Source organism: Planococcus citri, chromosome 3 (genome assembly GCF_950023065.1).
Source record: "Planococcus citri chromosome 3, ihPlaCitr1.1, whole genome shotgun sequence".
In the NCBI taxonomy this organism is placed as follows: domain Eukaryota; kingdom Metazoa; phylum Arthropoda; class Insecta; order Hemiptera; family Pseudococcidae; genus Planococcus; species Planococcus citri.
In genome coordinates, this window is record NC_088679.1 from 48,437,041 (window position 1) to 48,457,031 (window position 19,991).

The 19,991-nt window shown below is 31.6% G+C and overlaps 1 protein-coding gene across 9 annotated transcripts in view; it reads left to right on the forward strand.

Annotated features, from left to right (window-relative positions):
- The window catches only part of EndoA (endophilin-A), a 39,826-nt gene that overhangs the window by 14,151 nt on the left and 5,684 nt on the right, over positions 1-19,991 (forward strand). For 8 of the 9 annotated variants that reach the window (XM_065358957.1, XM_065358958.1, XM_065358962.1 and 5 more), the window contains exons 2-8: positions 1,463-1,550; positions 8,990-9,058; positions 17,507-17,723; positions 17,807-17,940; positions 18,319-18,385; positions 19,327-19,427; positions 19,543-19,646. In XM_065358957.1, the coding sequence (XP_065215029.1) occupies positions 1,506-1,550; positions 8,990-9,058; positions 17,507-17,723; positions 17,807-17,940; positions 18,319-18,385; positions 19,327-19,427; positions 19,543-19,646 (737 nt within the window). In that variant the 5' untranslated portion in view covers positions 1,463-1,505. The remainder of the gene's footprint in view (positions 1-1,462; positions 1,551-8,989; positions 9,059-17,506; positions 17,724-17,806; positions 17,941-18,318; positions 18,386-19,326; positions 19,428-19,542; positions 19,647-19,991) is intronic. The other variant, XM_065358960.1, reaches the window with a different exon arrangement.

Sequence of the window (19,991 nt, forward strand, 5' to 3'; positions counted from 1 at the left end):
TTCAATATTTTAAAGGTCGGGGTGTTCATTTCGAAAAAAGGGAAAAAAGTAAGCGTATACGTGATACGAAATTACGCAAGATATACGAATACGTTCACTTGCGTGATGTATAGGGTTTCTTTTTAGAAGTCATCGAAAATGTTACTTTATTTATCGAATTTATAATTTTTATACGCAGAAAAAAAAAGGCCTAGCAAAAATCTTTCACAATGAAAACAATAAATATCCGTTTATTCGAAGAAATTTGAGGATGATTCGAATAAGAGAGAAGAAAAAATTATAGATACTGTTTTAACATTGACCTAGTTTCTTATTGCAGTAAAGTTATGAGCGCGTAAAGGATATTGATGCGAGGGATTGTATTTTTGTTTTTGTATTTGCGCTCGTAGATTTCGCTTAGGAAAATTTTTTTCCCACTTTAAGTACATTGCGGAGGGTGAAATATAGGTTAAAAGATGTTGTAAAATTACATTTTAATTTTATATATTTTCACGCTTCTGTTTTTTCCAACAAACGAATCGCTTCGTTCGTATATGTATTTTGTCTTCGTATGTACCATACGTGGAAAATGTTTATTTGATAAAATTATTATTTTTTAAATATTTGACGTTTTGTCGGAAGAGTTTGTGAAACACCTGAGACTTATGAGCATTGAGCAAACACCCACTCCCACGTTTACTAAAAAAAAAAATAACAAACCTTTTTGACGAATAAATAATTCGCCTACGTCGGGTATAAAAATTTGACCTGGAACGGAAGCGTATTCGTGGGTGTAAATTTTTTTCCAGTCGATAAATTCTCATGCTTTGGAATAAGCTTTATTTTTCCCTTCTGTTCGATTGTGTACATACGAAATTCGCGTTCCGTTTGTAACGAGTAGAGTTGATACGACTTTTTTTTTCTCAACAAATTCGAGTTTAGAAAAGAAAAATTTCATTTAGAAGTTTCTCATTCGATTTCTTATCTAATATTTATACGCAATGGTTTTTTTGGGGCGGTTGCTGAAATTGAGAACATTAAAAATTCGAAATGTGTTCGCCATAATGCGTAATATCGTATATTGCTGCCAGATGAGATCATTCTCATTTGATAAATTATTCGTGTAAATTATCGCCTCGTTCGCTCGAAGAAAAATTCGCCGAGTAATCAGCTGTTCGCCTGGAATTATCAGTTCAGAGAACCGAACAAGGTGTTTTATTTGACGCATTTGTGTATTGGGAAAATTAAAAAAGTTGTATAAAATTTGAACGAAGCTAGCAACCAACACCGCGATGAAATTTCATTTCGAGTAAATAATGAAAACGATGGCATAAATGTAAACGAGTTGATAAGGTTATATGCTGTGGGATTTGAAATTTTTCTGTCCATACTAAATAGATATGTAGTTAGATAGGTACCTACGTTTCTGTTAGCAATTTGTCTTTATGCATAATATTAATGTTATTTTTTTCTTGTTTTACAGATAAGCCTTTTGTAGTTGCAATTGTACATCTAGTCTAGACAAAATGGCGTTCGCAGGACTAAAGAAACAGCTTAATAAAGCCAATCAGGTAAGTTTACAAAATCAAAGTATAAATGCGTATAAATAAGTTAACAAATTGTAACAGTACAATGCACATAATTGATCAATTGTGCAATTAGTCAGAGATGTTCAAAACTCGACAAACTCATATTTTCTGAAAGGGTTCTGTAAATTGTAAAATGTTATTCTCACCAACATTCTTCTCATAAAAGTCTAATAGAATTGTTTTCTTCGAGTATTAATGTTTCCAAATTCAATTTATTTTTTTGAAGCGAGAGAAAGGGGTCTGTTTATGCATAAACGCTATAAGCATAGATAAACCTAGCAGAAAACTTGAGGGACTGGTTTAAAAAAGCACCAATGTCAGAGCCGAAATTGACACTTGATGAAAAAATTGAAAAAATTTTCTTTATTACGAAAGAAGATTTGGAGAAAGATTTGCCATTGCTTCTTATCGTTCAGGATCATTCCGTGTTACAATTATTTGCAGGGTGTGATTTTAAGTTTTTAAATGTTGCTCAACACTTTTCTCGTGCTTTTAAAATCTCCCAAAAAATTGAAAACTCCTCAGGAGATGGGTTCTTTCTTCCATTTTCGGTCATTTTTAATGAAAATAACGAAATTAATCTCTACAGTTTATAATTATTGATCATTTTGTGAAGATCTCAAGACTTTAAGTATTCAAAGGTTTAATTTTTAGATGAGTGCTGATTGGTGTACATGTATGTTCTTACCTGGCCTAGAAATTTTCTATCTTGATTATTTGAAAAGTTACTAGTATTTTAATAATGAAAAAAATTGCTGAAAAAAAAAAATTGTATAGACAATTTTTAAAATTTTCCAAACCTTTTACCCTCATTAAGCTATTTTATAAAATTTAGATGGGCATCCTACGTAAATTACTGTTTATTATGATTTTAGATACTGTACACGCATTTCCCTCTTAAATTTTTCAATCAGCCGATTCTTCACTAATGAGAATTTTACATATTAATGCTGACAAACTGCGTGAAAACAAAGGGAACGAATGCATTTTTAAAGCTTGTACAATGTACATATGTAAAGCCCAACACGCGTTGAAAGGAATTAAAATTGTCAAGCAGTATTTTGTATTTTAGTGCGCAACCGTGATCCAAATTTTACGTGATGTGATAATACATTCTACTTAGTATAAGTATCACATGTCAAGCGGTTGTAACAGTTGAGTAATATATGGCGAATGCGGTAATTCCTGAAGCTGATGTTATCGCTGTAACGTAATGCAGTCTTTCCGCGATGATAATTATTTTCATCACGCGGTGTCTCACACTTATTGTAAAATATGAAAAATTTTCCCCAAAAATCTTATATCGCATCGAAAAATGAATTTGGCGAGAAAAGTCTCTGTATTAGGAAAGTTTTTTAATAAAGTGCCGTCGAGGATTTCACTTTATAATTATCTTCGATACGTACGGAAAGTTTTCTCAGAAACATGTTGTATTCCTTTTAAATTAATTCCCCGGTGAAAGGATCGTAATATTAATAAATAAGTCAACGGCTTCGTATTGTTTTACGAATTAATTTTTCAACTCACTAGAGAGGTATCTTAGCTTTAGTGCAAAAATTTCGAATAATGTTCAAAACAATTCAATGAGCATACAAATGTACATACATAAACGCTTGCTTGTATTTTTATGTTTCAGTTACCTACACGTGAATTTTTAAAAATTTAAAATTGAGCTATAAAACTTGTTGTTGAAAATTTTATCAAAGGTTTACATGGTATTTTCAACCTTCCGAATCAATTTGTAACTTAGTTTCGAATTGTTCGGAAGGTCTCAGCCAAACAGGGTTTTCCATTTTTCAGAAATTAATCTCGCTGAAGGAAGAAATGGTTTTGAATCAACAGAAACCAATTTTCGAAAATTATATATAAATCGATCTACAGGATCACAAGATTGGTTAATCCGAGTTTGTGACTGCTGAATTAAGTTACTGTCATGTTAATGAAAAAAACTTTTCAAAAAATCGCCTTTAGTCGTATTGAGATGGCTACGAAAAAAAAAGCTTTTAGCATAAGTAATATTTTTTAAGAGAAAAATAAATGAAAAACTATCAAAACAGCAAAAGAACTTTTAATTTTATGAAACCTTTCGTATTTTTTGAATTTGAATTCCAACTACTCGTTCTCTCATATATCTACCTACGTTGCGTGATTGTTTGTGGGTGTTCATTTTCAATGTTCAAAAGAAAGTTGGAGTTATGTATTAAAAATTGTATTCTGTTTAAATTTATTTTTGGCGGTGATAAAATGAACCCTTTTATGATGAAATTTAGCTTATAATATAATGAACAAAATTGGGTGCAGAGTATTTTTATTGAAATATGATTATTTTAGGTTTATGAGAACTACCTATTAACTCGTACATCTATTATACGTCTTACTTTTTAATCTTAGTTTTGAAAAAAAATAAATTAGCTAACCGTAGTACTTATTCTAGGATCACACATTGAAGAAACCAAGAAATTAAATTTTTCACCCCTACTTGCTCTTTTTATAAATGAGTCTCATTAGGGCGTAGAAGAGAAGTACCTAAGTGTTTCAAAACTTATACCTATATCGCTCGAGTAGGTAGGTATACGATGTAACATAAACAAAAGAAGCCCTCCTACATGGTACTTACAATATATTTGTTGTTTGAGAAGTTTAAGTCTTGGAATCATTTACGACGCTCTTCTACATTGTTTACATTGCCTTGATATATACCTTACCTCGCTTTTAATTCTTTGAACGAACTTTTAAAATGTTATTCCTTTGAGAAAAATATCTGTCTGTGGAATTGTTGGTATTTTTTTACCGATGTTTTCGCCTACGTACGAAGGTATTATAAAATGTTTTGCGGAGCAAACAGATTAGTTGTTTTTTTCGTTGCTCTTTTTAGAAACGTAAGTTTATTAATTATTTTACTAATGGAAAATTTTCACTGTTTTTAATTTTGTAATTGGAATTTTTGAGATCTTTGAACTGTAATACAAAGTTGGAAAAGCAGCACTTACGTTAGATTCGCCAGAAGAATATTAATTTAATGAAATTCGCGAGAGATGAATTGCTCTTGTTTAAATGCACGAAGTACGAGTAATTCTTATTCTTGGGGCATTTCGTGACTGTAAGGTCTTGAGAGTTCTTTGTACTGAATTTCTTTGTAACATTTACTCGTAAAAATGCAGTTTTTTAATTTCTTCATTCGGTTTTTTAAATTTCATCAATTTTTTTGATGAAATACGGATTTGTTTATACATTTTCTTATTGAAAATTCTCTGCTTCTGGCTATTTGAAATATAAAAGTATAAACATGCGAATTTTTTCAGCTCTTAGCTCTTATTTGAATTTTTGCCAAGTTGAAGAAATAGCCTTTGAATGGTGGTAACGTGAAAAATAATATAATAAAAGAATTCAATTTATGAAATTAATCTTTTAAAAAATTTGTTCAAGCGAAAATTCTTCATAAATTACTACCTACACTCCAACGAAAAGTTTTAATATTCTCAGACTCTCAGTTGTCATTATTTCACGTATCGAAAAAGGAATTTGAAATTGTTTAAAAAAGTAAATGTTTGATAAGACTAAAAAGAATGGAATTGGCTGAATATTCCGGACACTTTTAATAATAATGAATTTGAGTATACTCAAATTCATTATTATTAAAGATCACAGAATTAAAAGTACCTATAGGTACTTTTAATTCTGTGATCTTGATTTTGAATTGTGACCCTTGGGTCTTGGGCTATTTCAAAAAAATATTTATTATTTTAAAGTCACTTAGAATACGATTATCTAAAACATTATTATGTACTTGGAAGTCTGAGAAATTTTCAAGTGAAAACGTATATAATTGAAAAAAAAATACATTCCAAACCCTTAATTTTTAGTTGTCTTCGTTACAAAAAAAAATAGGTGAAAGCCGAAAGGTCTTCTTTGAGGTACTTCAAAATAATAATTGATGAGTTTTTTGCTATTTAGCCAAATTTTTGTTAAAAAATGATGGCTATTGCGGTAGGTCCGACTTCGGAAAAAAGAGCGAGGGTTCAACAAATTTTAATATTTCTCTACGTTTTGAGCTCAAATTATACGATTTCCGATGTGCCAGATTTTATATATATAATTAGGTATGTGTATTCCGACTTGTCAACAAATAAATGGGTTAATTTTACTATACAAGTGGATTAGCCGACTTGTGATATCACAAGCGTCTCAAAATTCAATTGGTTCAACTAAGTTTTCAAAATTTTTCTTCGAAATGTAGCTTAAAAAATCTGATTACTTTTTATAACTCATAGGTTTTTTATACCTACATAAGATCGAATCTGTAATTAAAATTTTAATTAGTGATTTAGAACAAGAATTAAACGAGGTTTTCTAAATTTTAAAATTTTGTTCACCTGTCAGTATACGTGTCAATCAAACTTAACATGTCTGTTTGCACTCAAAATGTAGGCCTAAGTATATTATATTTATATATTTTTGCAGCATAAAAGTATTGATACGTAGTTTCATTGTTTACCATGATGCTCTCACTGCCGAATTTCTGGTTCTTATGTAACGACTTGACTGCTACATATTTTTTGTTTTGTTTTGGAAACACAAACAAATATTTTATGAACTGCGATTTAAAAAAAATGAAATAATTTTTTGTATTTTATTTTGTTCTAAATTAATTTTGTGTTTTAAAAGTTAAACGTTGTTGATGATTTCATGAAACTACCAAAAGCAGCGTTTTATGCGAAAACCGTTGTGATTTTTTTCCATTTAATTAGATACAGCTTTTGTGTTTAAAACGCCAACATTATTTCATAGACCTATTTTAATGGCGTGTAATTGAGTCAAATGTGAAATGAACGTGAACATTTATTTTAAAAAAAGTATGAAGCTTTTACTTGAATTTAATTACAAATATAGGAAATTATCTGCATGGTTAAATTTTCCGTTTTTATCTGGAAAAAATACTTGCGAAACGTGATTAATGTTTAACTCATGTTCGTAATTCCAAAATAGGTAGGTACCTACGAAAAATAAAAACATCATTCAGGCGAATAGTTGATGCGTTTTTCTTCCAAGTTTTTCACATTTGTCGTGTAGTTTTTATTACGTGTATTTTATTACGTAATTTTTGTCACATGAGTTTTCATTTTATTATGTGTGAAAAGAAACAGCGCCGTTGTTTTCTTTCCTTTTGAGAAAACCTCGTTAAATGTCGTACGAGTATAACATCGTTTGTCTTGTTGATATTTTCACTTCTTTGAAGTACGCCGCTGAGCTAAGGATAAAATTAAATGGAACCTTTTTATTTTTATATTTTTTCCATAAAAACGATATTTTTTGTCCCTTCTGTTCCGCTCATTTATTTATTCTTTCTGACTCATTTAAATCAATCGATTCAATGTTGAAGTAATCGAATCCCTCTAACATAAGAAAGTTAGATGGACGTGTTATGTAGGTACTTATCTACATATCAAATCGACGGTGCGAACGATTGCTCCAGAATATAAATAATTGAGCTTCGACGGTGCGAACGATTGCTCCAGAATATAAATAATTGAGCTTCGAGAAGAACAAAAATTCAGAAAATTATTTTTTTCTGTGATAAGTTTTATTGTTTAAATAGGTAAACACGAACAGATTTCTTTCTCTCAACATTTTACTTGGTTACCTTTTCAGTTTCATGTGTATTCATCGAACAAAAACTTCCAACCTAAAATTTAATAATTTTCAAAGTATTGCTTATCTCGTATCCAATGGTTAAAAATCTGTTTTAAATCAACTTTCTTCGACACCTTTTTGTCCATTTCATTCGTAGGACATTAGAATGAAATGACTGGGTGAATCAAATTGTTTTTCAACTTGTCTTCGAATTTGAAGAAGCCTTTTATCGTTCCTCCTCTTTTTTCAAAAATTCTTGGTGGGAAACTTTTGAAAAATTTTTAAAGAATTAAAAAAAAATCTTATAAATATTTTTTTGTCCCAATCGCAGGAGAGTGAAAACGTTTTTAATAAAATTTCGATTTCAATAAAGTTTTTAAAAAGCAATGTAAATGAGCCCATTTTTAATAAACTTTGTCTCATTTTTTCCCGGAATTCTGAGATAATTTGTTTTTGTGTACGTTTTGAAAAAAGATGAAGGAACGAATTTTCAGAAAATGGGCACCTTGTATTGTAAATTATTGTTTTTTAATACCCCGCGTAGTAATAATCTCTTTTATTTACTTTTACACGAATTAAATAATGCCTTCTATAAATTATTATCTTCGAGCCACCTGTGTAATTTCATGTATCTATGATTCTTTGAAAAATTTCTCTCAGTATGAGAATTTCTTTATCTACCTTATGATGACGTGGGTCTTCGACTCGACTCTTCGTGCTGATTCAAAATGCGGAAACTTTTATAAAAGTGCTCAATATTGTGAGAAAACAAAGGTCTTTTAAATTCAAGATACCATCTGTAGAAAAGCTTTATTGCTTTGAAATTTATCGATTTATCAACAAGAACTCATGTTCGTTCGTCTTCGCTGGAAACTTTAACGACGGATATAAAACCTTTGGCGATGTTATTAAAAAAAAAAAAAGCTGTCGATTTTTATTAATAATTTGTACTTATACGTGCAAAATATAAAATAATACTTTGTTAGATAAGTAGTTATTTCGAAAAACAAAATGAAAATTTATTTCTAAGATAGAATTTACTTGAGGGCATGATTCACGTTGTTGATTTCGGGTCGCGAATAACTTTATCAAATTCACTTCCATCTTACCGTCGTTTACAATAGACAACTCTAACCCAGATGAATCATCTGACTGAACATAGTGAATCGAATTGCGAAATAAGATTGAAAAAAAAAGAAAAAAACTTTTAAAACTTTACCCAGTCAAGAGCTTGCGGAAATTTTTTTATGTTTGCAAATGACATACCTATTCGATCTGTGAAAATGTCACGTTCAAGTAAGCTCAAGGTACATGGGCGTGAAAATACGCCATATTGACCTGAAAAATTGCCCGCCTCGAGGGTATTTTTTGAACAACTGTTTTTACACTGTATTTTTTTAAAACTAATTTTACATTAATCCCTGAAGGCTTTTTAAAAGAATTTTTCTTGCACCGCATCCGTGGAAATTTTTGTTTCATTTCCCTGGTGAAATACAAGAGTTGATAAAATTCCGATAATACATTACATATATGAATGGGGAATTTTTTTCGTATTCATGCAAGTGTACCGTTTATCATCGATATTATTGTGGGGAAGTCTTAATTGCCTTTCTATTCCAGTGTCGCCAGTACATATTTTATTTTCTGTCTGATGAGAAGATATATTTTACATTACGTATTTTTATTGTGGTGTAATTTTAAGAAGAGAAGAGAATTGCTTTACAATGATTTACGTTTATCTTTTAGAATATTCTTTATCGAATGTTTCTAACGAAGAATTTTTTTTGCAGTACATGACTGAAAAAATTGGCGGAGCCGAAGGCACTAAATTAGACGTTGACTTCGTGGACATGGAAAGGGTGAGTATCTTTTATAACAAATTCGACCCAAGTATTATTAGGGTAAAATTTCGTGCACTGAATTAATGAACGATTTAATTAATTTTAAGCTTTTCGACATTATAGTATGTTGCTTAATTTTATAAAAACACTTAAGCAAATCAATATTCTATGTTTCTTTTTAATTTTTAACTTTTGAATCATAATCATATTTAATATTCGTTTAAAACTTCTTGACGAGAGTTTTTGAATTTGAATTTTTCGCGAAAATGAAGCAGCAAAATGATCTCATGTTGTGATTAGTTTGTTATGTACAAGATACGTTTAACCCTTCGAATCGATTTCTTTCGAAGCAGGATTTATTTTATTTTTCGTGTATGCGATAGATGAAAAAAAAAGAGCCGTTGTTTCATTGGAGAATGTATTTGTAAGGATGGAAACTAAATTTTCTTAGATGGTATTTTATTTCCTTCCATTCCATTTTCTTTGTTATTGATATACGTTACGTGATCGTTTCTCATAACAGTTCTCATTTTGATGCGGAGAATAATGATGTGGTTGTTGGTACGAATTATTCGATAATTCCGGCTTTTATTTGAAAAATCAAACACTTTTTTTCGCAAAGATGGCTGTGTTGTAATTTTGATTATTCGATGTACCTATTTTCCCCAAGTTTGTGTACTTCCGTGCAAGGTGTATGATGTGGAAATTGAAAAATGTTGCTTTTTTTCTCACGATGTGCTATTTATGTGTAGTGTTATTTAAACTTCGAAATTATTTCGAAAAAAAGAATGTGTTGCTGTACCAAAAAATAAAAAAATGTAGCCCTTGAAAAAATCAACAAATATTGAAAGTTATACCTACGTCAACGGTAGAACTTTCAAAAAAATTTAATAAATTGATGAATTTCATCCAGTAGAAAATTCGAGGTGACAAATTGAAAATAATATTTTTTTACAAGTTGAAAAATCTCGACGCCTTCTGCAGTTTGAAGTTGCGGGAAAAAAGCCAACTTTTTCTGGAGGCTCCAGATCGGCTGGAAAATGGTGCCAATCAATTCACGGAGTCAACTTCAGTATACGTACTAACCAAGTTTCAGATTTTTATCTCAATGCTTACTCTTTTTGTAGAAAATTTATACTTATGTCAATAGCAGAACATTTGATTCTGAAGTCTAGATGACAAGGTCTTTCAGTGAGTCAAATTTCTGCTCGATTTGGTAAACCTTCGAGAAATCTGGGAAAAAATTGGTAAATTCCTAAAATAACAAGTAGGTACATACAAAGGATTTTCAACATTTTGGTCTGACTTTCAAAGATTGGATGAGTTTTTATCTTTGTTCCCAACAAACTTGAAAAAAATCACTAATTCCCAAACATTTTGAGGATATTGGATTGTATCATGTTTTGAAACGAAGAGGTTTTGGAAAAATTTCAACTTGTCTAATCTCCTGCCTCTGCGGTCTGATCGATATGCAATCTTTATAGTACGAAGTTAGTTTGGTTGCATACATATCAATTAGTAGGAGTCAGACTTAACATGAAACATCTGGTATCATTTTGGGAAAAGAAGTTGCTCTTCGATAGAAATCTGGAATTTACACAGCTAGAAAAAGCAATTTTGATTTTTTTTGTGTGTTTTTCCATCAGAACTTGGGATTACTCGGTCAACCGTCAACGTACTCAAAAATCTTCTAAATAAGTGAATTGAATATGAAAACAAAAACAAAAAAACGAGTGCTCTTTTCGACCTATTCCAGTTAGAACACCACATTTGAGGAACATTGTGTGAGAATAACTTTGTTCCTTTAAATCTGAGAGTAGGTGAACAGTCTGAACATACGTATGTAGTATTTGCTCTTGAAATGAGTTGCCTTAATTTGTTTAATGAATGATCATTTATTATGAAAAACATCTTAGCTGTTCGTTGCTTTTCTGTTGACCTCACTAGCATCTGCTCAACTCTCAACAGTTGACGCAATTTTCAAATGATGGATAAAATTTACTCCGATTTACAACTCGTTGCTCTTTTTAATTTATTTGAAAAATGTTCAAATGACGGTTTCGAATTCAGGTAATTAGTCGGTTTGCGAATTATTGGGCTAAAAAAAATGTCATATTCAACTTATCGACTAATTGACTAATTTGGAAGTGGTTTCTAAAGTCTTGTGAATTGCTTGATGCGTCAAATGATTTGCCAACTGAGCCCATACGTTGACAAAGCTAATTTGGAAAATATATCTGACAGATCTTAGATAAAAGGTCAACGAAATTTTTCAGTTCAAGAAACATGATCGTCGATTGATTTTATGGAATCCCAATTTGAGAAATTGCCTGACTAAATGTAACTTGAGCTAATGTAGGGAACTGAAAATGAATAAGTAAATACACATCAGGAAATATCCCCTCGAGATTTAATCCGCAGAAGTAGGCCTACATATTTTTCTGAAACAGCTGGCGATGGTTGAAATGATAATTTCATCGATTTCGATGTTAATCACGATTCACATAATATTGTATAAATTTACATCAAAGCATATATCTAAGTAGCCTATAGACATTTAACGTTATTAAGAAAAGCTTTTATCGACGTTTGAGGCTGAAAAATTTAATTATTGCAGAAATGTTACCGAATTATTACGAGTAAATAGTCGACCGACGTATAAAATGTAGGCGTATCTGTGGGACCTTTGAAGAGGAAACTTTTCTTATTAATATTTCTCGCGAAACATTTTAGTCTGTTTTTCGCTAAAAAATTTTTATTTCATCAAAAAACAAAACAAAAAAATCTATTTAAAAAAGGCGCAAACGTTTGAATAATTTTTCAGCGCGACTTTTCTCAGCTTTTGGCGACATGGTGTAATGAATACGTTAACCTTGAAATGCGAATTTAAAGCATTTGTAAACCGTTTGCGCGAAAAATTAATAAATCTCGCCAATGTTTTTCGGCCAATTTGGACATACCCAGAGGGCAAATAGCATTGAAAGGGTACAGCAGTAGAGAACGATAATCGAAGAAATAATGAAGAAAGAACTAGGTCAAGAATGTCGTAAAGGGGAAATTTTAAATTTACTTGGACTAAAGTTACTGCGAAGGGAGACTATAGACGACGATATTGGTTAGCTTTTTCGGATATTATTAACGTGTAAGCTTGTTGGGTATGAAAAGGAAGATAGTAAAAGTGGAAAATGTAGTTAAAGAAATTGCAACTCTGAGAGTTGTGTTTCTTAGGTGAAAACTTCTTATTGATCGGTGTATAATCTTGAACTTGTTGGCGTTGCTTTTTACCGAAGAAATTGCCACGACACGGTCTACAAGCACAGAAATACTTACTTACTCGTGTACTTAGTTTATACACATAGGTAGATATAATATGCGTGTGTATAAAGTGGTGTGTAATTATAATTAGATATTTTATAGTGCTAATGATTACGTAGGCGATAAACAACGTGTATACAAAGTTTTGTGGGTGTTTTAATATTGAACGTGAATGTCGTCAATCAAATCTGTACGAGGAAATAAAATTGACCGACGTATTGACAGTGTTAAATATTTACGTCCTTGGTCATTACCTTTGCGATATGCGAGAACGTTATTCTCAAACTGATGTCGTTCTGTTTACATTAGAATGTTTATTTTCGAAAATTTCACCATTACCGATGGTTAACTATTCCGTATTTTATTTTTTATTTACCATCGAAAAAAAAACGTAATCAATCAACCGTTGCAAATATTTGGAGAAAAAATTTCAAAACGAATTTAGGAATCGTTGAATTGTAAAATTGGTAAAATTATGTTGGACCTGTTTGATTTTGGAATCTTTGAAATTTTCTGTTTGATTTTCGTGTTCTCTGTATGTAAAAATTTAAGTCGAGCGTTTTTTGTGATAAATGAAGATGAGCAGAAAGGAATAATTATGATTCGAGAAACCACGTTTAAAAAAACGTGAATTCTATTGTCGATGACTGACTAACAACATCAAAATACGCTTATTATGTTTACTGCTTGGTAACTGAGGGAAAACAGTTAGATGATTAATTTGAATCTTAGTTTCTAAAATGTGGTAGATGATATTCTGACAAGATATACTTACCCCTCACACCGGCCAAACGAAAAATTTCTGCGAGAAAATTTCAAAGGTTGGAAACTTTTTCATTTCAATCAAAAGTTATGCTTTCAAATATACGTAGACGTATCACAACGTCTTGTCACTTTGCTAATTTAATATTGCATTTCATTTCAAATACCCAGTGAGGAAGTTGGGATTTCATCGTAAGCAATATCAATTTCTTAACTCATAATGACATTTATTGGCAAGTTTAGCGAGGATTTTAAATCCAAATATTTTCATTTCATTCAGAAATTGTGCTGATGCAAAATTTCAAAAAAATTTCAACGTTTTTCGATTTTATTCTGAATAGTGATTATGAATGTTGAATTTTTTTCAAAGGATGTTAGGGTTCTTTTACTGGGTGACGTTTTGAAAAATATTGAATTGAAAACTTCAAAAGTAAAAATATTTTTATTCTAATCTACAGTCGAATAAAGGGCCTTCCCCTATAAGATGGGTGAAACGGCCTTTGATCCAAAATGGGTCTAGAGTGGCCCAAAAAGTCACCCTTGATGTAAAAACTCTCCATACAAATTTTTGACCCCTCACCCCCTCCCCTTTTGGAGAAACTGCCCCCTAAACATCAAAAATTCAAAGATTTGTTTCTTGGAGGGGAGTTGATGAAAAATTTTGAAATTTTCACAGATTATGTACATCATATAGGGGTACACCCAGTAATTTTTTGAAATTTTTCCCCCTCCATTTTCTTAGTTTTTCAGGGGGTTGAAAATTTTGAACCCTTTTAAAAAAAAATTTTGAGGGGGGTACATCGCTGAATTTTTTTTTCAGAACTTGACGATACCCCAAGGTATAACATAATAATTTTCCCAAGGTCCCAAAGGGGGGTGCAACATGGTCAAAAAAATGAAAGTTTGAAAAAAAACGTGAATCTCCCGTACTAGGAGTACCGCGCGTTTTGTCAACACTGTTCCACGGCACCACCGTGAGAAAACTTCACGTGTCGCGCGCTCTCGAAGTTGAAAAATCTTATTGAAGTACCATAACTGCCATCAAAGGTTTTTTTTTGGTGAATATTGTCTTAGATGGTGTGGTGAACAGCATAGGTATACCTACAAGAATTTTCAACCCCCTCCCTTCTTATTTACCTTTAAAAATTCCGTGTTTCAACTTATTTTATGCATTTTTACAATGAAAATTGCGACGTACATACCTACATTTTTTAAACACGTTTTTTGGATGTAGGTACATATTTTTAAACCCTGTTATAATAGATTATTTTCAAAATTTTTACTTTGGTACGTCATGGTGGAAAATTGAAAAAAAGGTGTCTCAGAGGGGGTAAAATGAGAATTTTAGCAGAATTAACCATTAATGAGTGGTGTGTTGTTTCTGAATGATTCGATACCGCTGAGCACAAATAAGACGTCAGATTTTCTGCTACACGCATCTAGCCTCTCCATAGTCATCAGCCACCCTCCCCACCTCAATTCTTACTATTTTTGAAATAAAGTTGAGTGTTGTATTAATGAAAGAGGCTTCAGAAAATAGTTTAGAAGAAATACTGGTTTACATAATGGTTATCAAGCCCCCCTCATACTTTTAATAAAAATTGAATACATACATTAAACATCTTTCAGCTCAGACTATTGAAAAAAAAAGTGTTTAGCATATAAATTCCCAAAAAATTGAGTACACAACCTTAAAAGTATTTCTATAGGGGTTTCAAAAAAAAAAATCAAATTTTTAGAGCGATAGGCAACGTTGTCTAACGATGTGTCATAGAACATTGTTGACAAAACGCACGGTAGTATGAGGAACAAGTACGTGATTTTTTCGGAGCCTCAGTCCCCTTCGGAGGGGCCCAGTATGAGTGAAACGAAATCAGACGTCTGTGTTTGCGTTTAGATCACGTGAAAACGACAAAAATACATATTGTGAAAGTAGCTCCATTTCAAAAATAGTGGAAATTGAGGAGGGGGCTAAGGCTCTGGAGGGGCCAAAAGTAACCATGTAAATAACAGGGTTTAAAAATATGTACCTACATCCAAAAAACGTGTTTAAAAAATGTAGGTATGTACGTCGCAATTTTCATTGTAAAAATGCATAAAATAAGTTGAAACACGGAATTTTTAAAGGTAAATAAGAAGGGAGGGGGTTGAAAATTCTTGTAGGTATACCTATGCTGTTCACCACACCATCTAAGACAATATTCACCAAAAAAAAACCTTTGATGGCAGTTATGGTACTTCAATAAGATTTTTCAACTTCGAGAGCGCGCGACACGTGAAGTTTTCTCACGGTGGTGCCGTGGAACAGTGTTGACAAAACGCGCGGTACTCCTAGTACGGGAGATTCACGTTTTTTTTCAAACTTTCATTTTTTTGACCATGTTGCACCCCCCTTTGGGACCTTGGGAAAATTATTATGTTATACCTTGGGGTATCGTCAAGTTCTGAAAAAAAAATTCAGCGATGTACCCCCCTCAAAATTTTTTTTTAAAAGGGTTCAAAATTTTCAACCCCCTGAAAAACTAAGAAAATGGAGGGGGAAAAATTTCAAAAAATTACTGGGTGTACCCCTATATGATGTACATAATCTGTGAAAATTTCAAAATTTTTCATCAACTCCCCTCCAAGAAACAAATCTTTGAATTTTTGATGTTTAGGGGGCAGTTTCTCCAAAAGGGGAGGGGTGAGGGGTCAAAAATTTGTATGGAGAGTTTTTACATCAAGGGTGACTTTTTGGGCCACTCTAGACCCATTTTGGATCAAAGGCCGTTTCACCCATCTTATAGGGGAAGGCCCTTTACGTGATTTTGATTTAAAACATTGAAATATTTCCTGCAAAGGTGTCTATTGGTTTTTCTCGCATAGTTGAGTCTGAAATGCAGCTGGATGCGTTTTTTTTCAATATCTTCTTCAATGTGATATTTTTCAAGAAATTTCCCTGAACAAGTGAGTGAACAGAACTAGTTCTTTTGTGAAATTTCCTACGGAATAGCTCCTAATATATACTTGGTTTTTTTTTCTCTCTCAAATTTAATTTGATTATTTCATCCAATATCTGACTAAAACTTATCAGTCTTCAAGTACGAGAAAATGAGAAATAAATGAAGGGGACAATCAAAAACCTTCAAATCTAAATTTTATGAGTAATTCATCGCTTGTATTTAATATTTATGCACTTGGTAGGTTACATCTTGCTAAATTCGAAAAAAATATGATAAAATGATTTGCTATGATTTTTGGAAAGTTGTTTTGAAACATGAATTGATTTTTCGATGAAGCTCAACCAAAAGTTTTTTTCTCATTTCAACCATCAGCAGATACCGAGAGGAGTGCCGTTGATGGGATTATACCAAAAAATGAATTCGTATTTGAACTCGCCAGAAACGCGTAGGAGATTTTGCCTCCTAAAAAACACGAGAACTATTTATAATTTTTGAAATACCTACGAGTAATTCATCATTTTTAAGAACTTTGCTCCTGTTTCATTTAACAAGCAAAGATTTATTTTTTGTTTGGCAATTTTTTTTTTTAATTTTGAACAGTTGGATTATATAATTTTTAACTCGATGCCTAATTTTTCTCATTGTTTAAAAAGTATGAAAAAGTGGAAATGAAGTTGAGAATTATCAAAGTTTTCGAATGTGTTTTTTTCGAAATTTATGCAATTTTTTTGAAAAATTTCAAAATTGACCCGTGTTTAAAAAATAAAAAATTGCAAATGATTTTTTAAAAAATAAAAATTTGAGATGGCTACTTTTACTGTGGTGCGATGAAAAATTAGCTGATTCAGTCAGTCAAAATGAAAATATGTTTCTCCTTGGAGCGATAAAAGTTATACTCCATTTGCAATGTAAGAGTAACATTATTTGCCTAACTTTTTATGAAAGGAGTTGCATCAACATTAACGAAACTCCGACATTTTACTAATTCATTTTGTACTTGCACATACGGCATAACATTTCTTTTTTAAAAAAATTGCTGTGCATTGCAGATAAACAAATTAGAGATCTTCTTCATGGCTGAGTATGTTATTCTCTTACAAAATTTATTTTTTAGTACCTCAAACTGAAATAAAGTTGTGGTTCATTATAGACTGCGTCACGACGAATTCTTTACAGCGCAATCAATAACGAAAAAAATCACATCAATGAAATATGCGTATTCCAATGGTGTATTGTTTCGAATATCGAAACTAAATCGTTTGATTAATACTACAATTTTATTTCATTTCATCGTGTTTGACTTCTTCATCGTAATATGTATTAAGTAGTGCTCTTGAATTAACAATCTTGTTTATGATATCTACCTATCTACAAATCTTTATCTCGATCATCTTTGAAAAAGTAACTTCGTTTATTTGAATTAATCTTGATTATTATTTATGTGTAGAAAACGGACGTCACCAATGAACTCGTCGAAGAACTGCAATTGAAAACTAGAGAATTCTTACAACCAAATCCAACAGCCAGGGCGAAAATGGCTGCAGTCAAAGGAATTTCTAAATTAAGCGGCCAAGCCAAAGCTTCCACCTATCCTCAACCCGAAGGATTGCTCGGCGATTGTCTACTTCATTATGGCAAAAAACTAGGCGACGATAGTCTCTTTGGTAGGTTTCATTTATTTTTTCACGTCGTTCTAAATATATGTAGATATACTATTTCCGTTCATATTTACAATTTCTTTTTACAGGGCAAGCATTACTCGAATTTGGCGAATCTCTGAAGCAAATGGCTGACGTTAAATATGCTCTCGATGATAATGCAAAACAGAATTTTTTAGAGCCTTTACATCACTTACAGATGAAAGATTTAAAAGAAGTTATGGTAAATGATTTTTACTCTTTATTATGCTAATATTCTTTTAAAACGATTTTTGTCGTGTCGAAAATGGTGCCAGAACGATACAAAACTCGAGGCATGTTATACTTGGTTTATCAGAATATTAGCTTAACTTTCTTTCATCGAGATAATGTTTCGTTGAAATACTTTTGTGTGGTCAGTTCTAAAGTAATTTTCATCTTCTTTTTGACAAAATTGTGTAAAATTTAACAGTATCGTGACAAAATTTAGTCGATTCGAATTTAATGGGACGCTTGTTAGTTGTTAGGTACTTCGTATAAAACTGAAATATTTTCTTCTTATTTTATATCCGACGTTGTAATAATTTTTATTGATTTTTCCCCCTTTCCTTTATCTGTATAGCATCATAGGAAAAAATTACAAGGTAGACGATTGGATTTCGATTGTAAACGAAGAAGACAAGCTAAAGGTGAGTTGAAGTACTAATGATAATTAGATATCATTTCATGTTGCGAGTATCAGCGAAGCTCTATTGTACATATTGTTAGCCACTTATTTTCCTATTCCTAAACAATCTGAAAATAGGGAAGGGATGTTATAAATAGAAACACGAGGAAATTTCAACATTAATTTTTTATGTTCGGGGTAGATAATTTAAAAACGGTGATGAAGGGGAATATGATTTTTCTCTCCCGGGTTCAGATCACGTGATTCATCAGGGAATATAAATTTTAATTTCATTTCTAAACAACCTCGAGTATTCAAAATTATTTCCATTTCAAATTTCCAGTCAATTGCGAGTAAAATTACCTGTCTGAATTTTTAAAAAAATGTTATATGTAATTTTAAAAAAAATAGTATTTTAGAAAAGAATTCAAATTTTCAAAAATTATAGATTCGATTGTTTTTGCCTATGAATATGGCGAGTGGAAAACAGCTGTACGACCTACCTACTTGTTATATTCATTTTGTATCAAATTGATAGATCGTCATTTTGTAAAGGAAACATATCTATGTACTTAATTTTCCTGTTACATGGAGGGTATATCTAGACGAGAAAATGGGAAATTTCTATTGAATTAGTTGCACCCTGCGATCGTATAGTAATTGCCTTTAAGATTAGGTTGTAATAATTTTATGAAAGCCTTCCAAACGTTTTACATACATGTAGTATACCTTGACACTGGCGTATCTGTACTGTAATTAATGGCATTACCATTGAATTAATTTTTGTATTGTATTTATATTTTATTGTTTATTCTCAAAATACAATGACCAAGTAGTATGTTGAAATCCTGCATTACCATTTATTTTTTTGTTGCTTTTTTTGTTTTATGTTGGCTTTTCATTGCTTGATTTTAATTTTAATTTGCTACACGTCATGGGTTACACGGATTCGTGGTGGTAAAGGATCTCATTTTACAGATGAAGAAGTGCGACAAGCGGAAGAAAAATTCGCAGAATCGTTACATTTGGCGCAGTTGGGTATGTTCAATTTATTGGAAAATGACGTGAGTATTCGAAATTACGCTCTTATGGGTATTTTAAGTACATTAACGTAGACTTGATTGAGTATTTTTTAAATCGAGGTGACATTTTTGAGTGGAATTTTTTTTATTTCCTTAGGTGGAGCAAGTCTCACAATTGACAACGTTCGCTGAAGGTTTGCTAGAATATCATCAACAGTGCGCAGAAATTATGAAATTGGCAGTTGAAAATCTACAAGAAAAGTAAGCGTGCACTTTTTGGTTCTTTTTGTTAACTCGTATTCAATTGTTGAAATCGCGCTTCGATGAGCATTGGAGTTATTCATCACCGAATTTGATGTTTAGTTTTGACAACTGCTCGAAATATGGAGCCAGTGCCCATTTTATTGAAAAATAAATTTTATGAACGTGGATGTTTTTTTGGGTCGGGGGGTCCGAAATTTACGTGACTCTGATCCACGTGACAATAATCTGCATCACGTGACGCTGACTTTCGAAAACAAAAACAAATGTTTTCATTTAAAAACTGAAAAAATTAAAAAAAGCTCTAAAAATGAAAATCAAAAAAAATTTCAATCAAAAAATTGA